General features: G+C 47.8%; 1 protein-coding gene across 1 annotated transcript; it reads right to left on the reverse strand.

Moving 5' to 3' along the window:
* Positions 1-9,058: 9,058 nt before the first annotated feature.
* On the reverse strand, positions 9,059-9,571 carry LOC118356917 (NADH dehydrogenase [ubiquinone] 1 beta subcomplex subunit 4). Its single transcript, XM_035727256.1, has one exon. It carries the CDS (start codon positions 9,551-9,553, stop codon positions 9,164-9,166), a length of 390 nt encoding a protein of 129 aa, XP_035583149.1. The 5' UTR covers positions 9,554-9,571; the 3' UTR covers positions 9,059-9,163.
* Positions 9,572-9,754: the final 183 nt, after the last annotated feature.

The following is a 9,754-nucleotide window of genomic DNA, read 5'->3' on the forward strand; positions in this document are numbered from 1 at the left end:
TTAGGTCTCTAGGTGGCCTTCCCTGGCTTGGTACCCACCTTACTGGCTGGCCTGCGGGCCCCCAAGGAGGAAGGCAGAGGTCACTTCCCACTTCAGCCAGCTACGGCAGGATTCCTTCGCCTTCCTCAGGATCTATCTCCGAGTGTACTGGGAGGCGCTCTGGTCCTGAAAGCTAGTCCTGTATCACTGCCTCAGGCTGTCCTCAGATTTCTCTCCCACCGGTCCTTAAGAAACAAGGTTTGTCTTGCTTCACACATTTCTTCAGTGAATCAGATGAAATCAAAGAAGGTTTAACACAGCATGGTTTTGTAATAACACAGATTCTGGAATCACATGGACCCATGTCCAAGTTCTGCTAAATCACTTACGGTCTGTGTGACCTTGGTCAAGTCACTTAAACTGTCTGAGCTTCAGTTTTCTCCTCCGCAAAATGGGGTTAGTAATAGCTACCTCACTGTTGTCAGCACTAAATGAGATCACACGGGCACAGGCTGCATTGGGCCCGGTACCTAGTGTGTGCTCAGTGTCCGCTGATAGTATATGCAAATGCAAGGAGTTTGGAATGGGTGGTGATTAGCAGAATCTGTATTCTAAAAAGACTTGAATGGTTGGAGTCGGGGGCTGAATTTAAGAAGAAACAAACTGGAGTAATTGGGAGGCTATGCAGGACAAGGGGAGGTAGGATTTGCTAGAATGAAATTTCAGATCGACCGCAGGGATATTTTGAGGTCCAGGATGTGGAAACTAAAAAGTTGTCTTTGCCGGGGGAGAGGAAGGCACCTGGGTGGCTCAGTCGATTAGGCGTCCAGCTCTTGGTTTTGGCTTAGGTCATGATCTCAGGGTCGTGAGATCAAGCCCCAGGTCGGGCTCCACACTCAGCACAGAGTCTGTTTGTCCCTCTCCCTCTGCTCCTCCCCCTGCTCTCTCTCTCTTTCTCTCTTTCTCAAGTAAATAAGTAAAATCTTTAAAAAAACAAAACAAAAACATACCATTAGTTTAAAAAAATGTATACTTTGGAATAAATTTAACAGAGTGCAAAACTCATACCCTGAAGACTATAAGACATCACTGAAAGAAATTAAAGCAGGACGAAATAAATGGAAAAGCCTCTCATGTTCATGACTTGGAAAACTTCATATTATTAAGATGATAATACTTACCAAATTGATCCACAGACTCAATGAAAGCCTTATCAGACTCTCGTCCGGCTTCTTAGTAGAAATTGACAAGTCAGTTCTAAAATCCGCATAGGGGCACCTGGGGGGCTCAGTCAGTTAAGTGTCCGCCTTCGGCTCAGGTCTTGATCCCGGGGTCCTGGGATCGAGTCCTGCATCAGGCTCCCTGCTCCACCTTTCTTTCTGAGGGCCTCTGCCTCCCTCCCTCACTCTCTGTCTCTCATGAACAAATAAATAAATAAATCTTTAAAAAATAAAATAAAATCTATATAGAATTGTAAGGGACCCAGAATAGCCAAAACAATCTTGAAAAAGAATGACAAAGTTGCAGGATTCACACTTCTGATTTCAAAATTAACTACAAAGCAACAAATACCAAATAAATGAATAGAATCAACAGTCCAGAAATAAACCCGTGTGTCCAAGGTCAACTGATTTTTAACAAAGACATCAGGACCATTCAATGGGGAAAGAATGGTCTTCAACAAATGATGCTGGAACAAATTAATAGCCACATGCAAAAGAATGAAGTTGGACTTCTACCCAAACACTATGTACAGAATTAACTCAATATGGATCAAAGGCCTAAATGTAAGAGCCAAAACTATAAAACCCTTAAAAGAAAACATAGAAGTAAATCTTCATGACCTCAGATTTGGTAATGGACTCTATGGACAACAAAAGTACAAGTAACAAAATAAAAAATTGATAAATTAGACATCATCAGAGTAGAAAACTTGTACATCCAAAGACACTATCAAGAAGGTGAAAAGACAAACTACAGAATGGGGAAAATGTTTGCAAAGCATGTATCTGATCAGGGACTTGGGTCTAGAATATATTAAGAAGACTTACAACTCAATAATAAAGAGATAAACCAATTTTTAAACTAGCAAAGTATTCGAATAGCTCCAAAGAAGATCTACAAATAGCCAATAGGCACATGAAAAGATGTTTGACATGATTAATCGTCAGGGAAATGCAAATCAAAACCACAAGGAGATACAAATTCACACCCACCAAGATGGCTATAATCAACAAGTCAGATAATAACAGATGTTGGCAGGGAGAAATCAGAACTCTCTTACACCACCCGTGGGAATGTAAAATTGTATAACCTGTTCAGAAAGTAATCTGGCAGTTTGTCAATAAAATGTAAGTTTCCTTAAGAGTGCCCATAAGACCCAACAGTTCCATTCGTAGTTATCTACCCAAGAGAAATCCAAACATATGTCCACGCAAAAACTTGTATACAAATGTTTATAGAAATGTTATTCGTAATGCCAAAACGTGGAAAGAACTCAAATGTCCCTCAAAGGATGAATGGGTAAACAAAATGTGGTCTGTCCATACAATGGAGTATTATTCCGCCATTAAAAGGGAATGAAGTACTGATCTGTGCCACAACATGCTTGGACCCTGGGAAATCCATGCTAAGCGAAAGAAGCTAGTCACAAAAGACCACCTATTGCATCTGCTTGTATTTCATTTATATGAAATGTCCAGAATAGGCACATTATAGAGATACAAAGTAGACTGCAAGTCTGTAGAAGAAAACTGTGTTTTGTGTGTCGATCTTGTGTCCCGCATCCTTGCTGAATTCAGTTATTCGTTCTCAGTGGTTGCTTGGGGCTGGGAGGAAGGTGGGGGGGTAGGGGGGCAAGAGGTGAAAGTTTCAGATCAGCCCTGGTCCTAGGCTAAGGGCACCCTCCCCCAGCAGAAGATGCCCACATTTCCACTGTGGCCTCCTAGCAGCCAGAGCCCCACTGCAGACAAGGCAGCAGACCATAGGTACAGAGCACCTAGATTCTCAGCCTCGGCTGTCCCAAGGCTACCTAGCTTCAGTCCTCACCGCTTCTCTCTACGGCTACATTCTACCGTGCAGGGGATGGCCTGGGTTGGGCAGGGGTAGAGCAAGAGACCAGCCCAGTCCACTTGTTGGTGGAAAAGGGAAAGAGGAAAGGCCAAGGTACACCTGTCCAAGCCCCATTTGGCAGACGGCTGGGGAAGGCGACCCCGAGCACGTTATCCAAGGGGCCTCACGGCAGCCCGTCCTGGCCACAAAAACGGAACTCCCGCCAGTCAGCCCTGAGTCATTCCCTCTTGGCCCCCCAAGGAAGGGGTGATTTCCTGCCTGGCCCTCTGCCCTGCTCAGGCTCCTCCCACGGGCTATGCATCCTCTTATCTCACCCCAGGCCCTCTCCTAGGGCAGCAGGCCAGCCAGTGTCTGGTCCCCCTGTTTCCTCAGCAGGAAACATGGATTCAGGGGTCAAAGAGAGCCCAGCAGCTGAGTAAGAGCAGCTCAGGAGCCCGGCTGTCTCACGGAGGATGGAGGACAGAGGGCTGACCGGACCGGGTCCCCTGCAGCTCTCTCGCTGGGCATCACTGCTGGATGCGTACTGGGAGTCCTTTTCCCCCTTACTTGAAGTAAGCCTCTCTTGACGCCTGTCTTGAACTCAGCCTCCTACCGTGGGAGAGACCCACAGCAGGCCCTGGGCCGGACGCATACCGTTAAGTGAATAAAACGGACGAAACAGTGAGAGGTGTCTAGGCAGTGGTTAAAAGAACAGGCTTTCGGGCGCCTGGGTGGCTCAGTCGTTAAACGTCTGCCTTCGGCTCAGGTCGTGATCCCAGGGTCCTGGGATCGAGCCCCGCGTCGGGCTCCCTGCTCTGCGGAAAGCCTGCTTCTCCCTCTCCCACTCCCCCTGCTTGTGTTCCCTCTCTCGCTGTCTCTCTCTCTCTCTCTGTCAAATAAATAAATAAAATCTTAAAAAAAAAAAAATAAAGAAAGAACAGGCTTTGGAATCAAACAGACCTGAATTCACATCTCTGCTCTGCCCCTGAACAGTGACTTTGGACAACTCATTTAATCCTTCGCAGCCTGCATTTCCGCTTCCCTGAGGGAAGGACAAGGGCACCTGAATGAGTCCTTGTGCGAAGACACGAGATGGTGCATTAGCATCGTGCTGGCAAATAGCCCATGTTCATTGGCGGTAGCTCCTACAAGGCTGGGACAGGGGTTGGGGAGGAAGGGGCAGGCCCGCTCCCACCCAGCTTTTACCCAGGAGGAGTGAGTTGGGATGACAATTGCCCTCTGGCAGGGTTCTCGGCTTATCCAGCTCAGGAGGAGCCTAGCACAGCTGCTTACATAGAAAAGCATCCCAACAGAGGCACAGAATTCTGGGGGGTTTCTGAGAGGAAGGAAAGATTGTGTGTATGCAGCCCAAATGTCCTCAGGGCAGCCCTTTGGGACCACCTTTTCCATTTAATATCCCATCAGAACAGCTCAGTCCCTATTCCACATCCTCGGGAAGTTCACACCCTCCTCTGTTCCTACTGGACTCTCCCTCCCATGGTGTTCACACCCTCGGGGTCATCCCACAACCTGAATCCCGTGGCTGCCATCCTCTCTCCACTCTTCGTTACTCTTCTCCCTTTGTTCCGAAAATACCACGAATGAAGGTTATGTGTCGAGGACACGTTCACTGAATGGTGGGGCGGGGGGGCCGTTCTGGGGCAGCTGAGCATTCAGAGTAGCTAGTACCCTTCAGACTGGGCATTAGGCATCACTGTGCTGAAACTTTCCTCCGACAGTCCTACTGGAATTTCTCACTCATGAGACTTTCTTCTCCTCAGGTTGCAGTCTTTCACTTACTAGCCCTTTCTCTGGAGTTACCGCAGGTATACTCTCAAATCCCCACCAATTTCATACTCAGCAGATTTGGCTCTCTCACTCCTTCTTACCAAGGCCATGCCCAAAGGCTCACCAAGTTAGTCATAATCACAAAAGAGCTACAAGGCCTCTGGAAGGAATGCTCTGCTCTGTTACATATAGTTGGGGGATAAGAAAAGTTGGAGTCAGGTCTTGAATCACAAAGAAAGTTCCAACAGGCTGAGAGATTGGAGGGTCCTGTGCTGGGGATGCAAGGGACCAAAGCCCTGTGGCAGAAAGGGGATTGGGTTTGCGAATAGTGAAGGGAGCATCTTGAGAAAGAGATTCCAGGAAGGGGAAGATGAAAGGCATAAGGGCCTTGTGTTCCAACGTCCAGAGATGAGTCTTGGTCCAAAGGATCCTATGGAGCCATGAAAGGATTTTAAGCAGGGAAAGGATAAAGGCAAATTTGAGCTTCGGAAAAAGCACTGAGTGAGGAGCTTGGAGCATTCGTCAACTATCAGAATAGCAAACTTAAAACAACAGTGACATAGGTGTGGGGAAAAGACAGCGCTCTGACACCCTGCTAGAACAATCAAACAAGTGGAACAATCCTTTTGGAGAGGAGTTTGGCAACGCCGGGGAAGTAAGTGATGGGGAGATGGAGAATCCAGGGGCCTAGAGTTGCCTATCTCCGACTGTCTGACTGGTGTTGGAAATCTGGGGAAATGAGGAGACAGGCATGCGCTCACGAGAGCCAATTCTCTTCCCAAATCACTATTGAGCGACATCATCTTAGCAGCTTGAAATTGGCCGTGGTGGCATATTTGCACAAAAAAAGTGGCAAATGCTACAAAACAGGGCTCCCTGTTGCCCCCAGAGAGTAGTTTAACAGTAGACTTACTGCCTGAGCCAAGCCTCATCCAGCAACCCCTTAAATTCTCTGAGCAACGGTTGCACAGAGATCAAATACAGGCTTTTCTAAGCTGGGGCTTCGGCCTTATAGCCCAACAGAAAAGCCTAGGCCTGCTGACCTGGGCTGGACCTTGAGGAGACTACTGGACTCTTTGGCCAACAAATGGGTATACCTAAGTGGTCTCCTTTCCCCTAGGCTTCTTCTAGCTCCCCTTGATATTCTAAAGAAGCAAAGGACTGGGGAAGACACCTCTTCCCAGCTGTGTGGAAACAGAGAAAAATGGGGAAATGACAGGGACAGGTAGCTGGACCTCCTTTCACAAAGGCTCGCAGAGCCCCCATCTCAACTCTCGACAGACAAAGCCCCTTGTCTTGCCGGTTCTGCATCCTTCACCACTATTACACTGTCTCCCTGTAGAAGTCACAGACTTGATAAGGCTTGGATGCAGGAGTGGAGGGAGAATGAAGATTTGAGGAAAAGTTTCAGCGTCCAGGCTTAGATGCCCAGGAACCAAGGGCAAGATGCAGAACATAGGAAGAGAAAAATCGGAAAGGATGTATGGGAGTTAGTGACAGTTGCATTTGGGACTTGGTGCATTTAGGTGAAGTGCTTATGGAACAACAAATAGAGACATCCAATAAGTAACTAAGAATTTGAAGTTCAAGAGAGTGATATAGTCTTGGGAGTTACTGGTCTATAGATGGAACTGAAGGGCGCCTGGGTGGCTCAGTTGGTTAAGCGACTGCCTTTGGCTCAGGTCATGATCCTGGAGTCCCAGGATCGAGTCCCGCATCGGGCTCCTTGCTCAGCAGGGAGTCTGCTTCTCCCTCTGACCCTCTCCCCTCTCATGTGCTCTCTCTCTCTCATTCTCTCTCAAATATAGATGGAACTGAAGACATGAGATCACTTGGGGGTGGGAGGTGATAAAGGGCAAAGCAAGGACACCTGGGGAACAGCAACATTTAAGAGAAAGAGTAAAGAAAGAAAGAAACTGGGAGGGAATGTTCCAGAGGGTAGGAGGAAACCAGGAGAATGTGATACTTTTGTAGAAGCCAAGGAAGGAGGAGAATATCAAATGTTGCAAAAAGGTTGAGCGTGATAAGGATTGAGGTGAGAGACACAATGAGGTTATTGTGGCTGGTTGAGAGTGAAGACGGCGGTAGGAGACGAGATTTAAGTAAGCAGGGGCCACAACACACAGGACCTTGTATCCCCAGGCAGGACCTTGTATGCCTTGAGAAGGTATTTGGATGTTATTCTAAGTGCAGTAGGAAATCATTAGCGGGTTTTTTTTTTTTTTAAGATTTTATTTATTTATTCATGAGATACAGAGAGAGAGAGAGACGCAGAGGGAGAAGCAGGCTCCCAAGGAGCAGGGAGCCCGATGCGGGACCTGATCCCAGGACCCTGGGATCATGACCTGAGCCGAAGGCAGACGCTTAACCATCTGAGCCACCCAGGCGCCCAATCATTAGCAGGTTTTAAGCAGGGGAGCAAAGAAGTCTGATTTGCATTTTAAACAGCTCCCTCTGTCCTGTGGAGGACTGGAGGACTGGGGGGCCGGCTGTCCCGGACAGTGAAGGCAGATAGGAACCTACTGCAGTAGCTCAGACTTCGCCCAGGACGGCGGGAGATGGTAAAAAGTGTTCACATTCAGGGTACATTTTGAAAGAATATCGAAGAGGACTTACTAGTGAATTGAATGTAGGGTGAGAGAAAGATAGGAATCAAGGAGGACTGAGGTTTCGGGTTCGATCACTTGAGTAGACGGTGGTACCATTTACAGAGCTGGGTAAGACAAGAGGAAAAAGAAACAAAATCACAGGCTTCGAGGTGGGAACCAGAATCAAGAGTTTTATTTTGGCTATCTTAAGCATAAGATGCCCATTAGACGTGCAAGTGGAGATGCCAAGCAGGCAGGTGGCGATCCGAATCTGGAGCCCAGGAAAGCCACAGCTGGAGAGACTAATTTTGAAGTCATCCACATATACAGAGCATCGAAGCGTCGGGAGTGTGTGACCATTAGAGATGTGTTTCCTCTGTCACTGGACCTGGAGGTTGGGTGGCCCTTGATTGGGGGCTGGGGGAGGCATCCAAAGTCAACCCCATTGGACAGAGGAAGCTGGTCCTTGTAACCCGAGAGCTGGACAGGAATCAGGACAAGCCTGGCCTCAGGGACTTCTTGCAGAGAAACGGTGTCAGAGAAACTAAGACCTCACAGGAAGGCTGAAGGATTTCCATTTACTCCCTGCCTACCCACTCCCCCCAAATCTGTCTGTAAGTAACACCAATTCAGGAGGAGGAGAAAAGGTTGATATTGAGGCCACTTAGCCTGTAGCGCCAGCAATGGTAGCCCCAGCTGAGGCTGGAGGGGCTCAGTGTAGGAGTTGATGTGGCATGCGGTCCCCCCATCCCAGTAAGAGTCAGAGCTTCTGAGAGGTGGCATAAAAGCCACCCATAGTTAACAGCACTCCCAGGAGGCAGCCTGGGCTTCACACAAGGCATCATACCCACTCTTTTGCTACTAATGTGAAGAAGATGAGCACATCATCTGAGACCAGTGCTTCTCAAACTGAAATGTGTATTCAAGTCATCTGGGGATTTGGTCAAGGGCAGATTCTGTTTTAGTAGGTCTGGGGTGGGTCCTAAGATTCTGCTTTTTTTTTTTTTTTAAGATTTTATTTATTTGTTTATTTGACAGAGAGAGAGAGAGAGAGAGAGAGAGAGCACAAGTAGGCAGAGTGAGGGGGAGAGAGAGAGAAGCAGGCTCCTCACTGAACAGAGAGCCCAATGCAGGGCTCGATCCCAGGACCCCGGGATCATGACCTGAGCTGAAGGCAGACGCTTAATGACTGAGCCACCCAGGCGCCCCAGATTCTGCATTTCTAACAAACACCCAGGTGATGCTGTTGCTGCTGGTCTACAGGCCACACTTTGAGTAGCAGAGGACAAGAGGCAGCTCTGGAGGCTCCCCACCAGGGAGGGTGCACATCCAGTTCCAGGGAGAATGTGTTTGTGCACAAAGGTACAGAACCCATTGAAGTGGAAATAGCTACCATTTTGTTATGGTTGTGAAGCAGTCATTTCTCGATGGATTACGCCTTCCAGTAGCATGGCATAGCTGTTCAGCCCTTGGGCTCTGAAGCTTGACCTCCTGAGCTTTACTTCTCAGTAGGTCTGTGATCTTAGGTAAATCTTTTAACTTCTCTGCATCTCAGTTTCCTCATCTCCATAGTGGAAATGATACTATTGTGAGGATGAGCTGAGTCAATAGATATAAAGTCCTTAGTAAGTGCTCAGTAAATGTTGCTATTCTTTTTTTTTTTTTTTTTTTTTTTAATGATTAATAGAAGCTTTATTTAAACAATAATATAAAGATCTGGAGCCCAGGGGAGTCACTGTTGCTTCTTGGTGCCAGACTTAATATGAAATGTTCAATGTTCGATCCAATTTTCCTTCCCGGATAAGTTTTTCTTTCCTATCTCTGTCAGTTTTGAAAACATAAAACCAGAAGAAGAGGGGCCCAATTCCGAACAGAGCTCCTAAGAGCGAGGTCTTGGGAGTGGGTCTGAAATTGGGATAGATGTTTGCTGATCTTGCATAGGTCCAACGAATCAAGGCAGGATCTTCGATGAGCCCTTGGCGGCTGGGGTCGTTGTACTGAAGCAGATACTCCCGTTTAAGCCGGGATCTTATGGCCAACCGCTCGGCTTGCGCCTTCCGGGCTTCGGGAGATACGTTGTATTCGGCTGGGTCGAGGGTAGAGGGTAGGGTAGCCAGACGCGACGGCTCGTACTTGGGGAACGACATCTTGGCAATCCGGGACACAACTGCCAAATGTTGCTATTCTTGTTGATAATACACCCTTCTATAACAGTTGACATAGGCTCGGTCTCCTGGTTCACGATCAAAAATGTAACCCCCATCTCCCTCCCACCAAAAGGCCTATATCTTCCCTTTCAAATTCCTCTTACCCTCCTGCCCACTCCCACTCCCCCTCCCCTGGCCCCT

This window comes from Zalophus californianus, chromosome 4 (assembly GCF_009762305.2).
Source record: "Zalophus californianus isolate mZalCal1 chromosome 4, mZalCal1.pri.v2, whole genome shotgun sequence".
Taxonomy (NCBI): Eukaryota; Metazoa; Chordata; class Mammalia; order Carnivora; family Otariidae; genus Zalophus; species Zalophus californianus.

Bases quoted from the DNA above. Each gene is read 5' to 3' on its own strand.
- LOC118356917 (XM_035727256.1), bottom strand. From the start codon at position 9,553: ATGTCGTTCCCCAAGTACGAGCCGTCGCGTCTGGCTACCCTACCCTCT.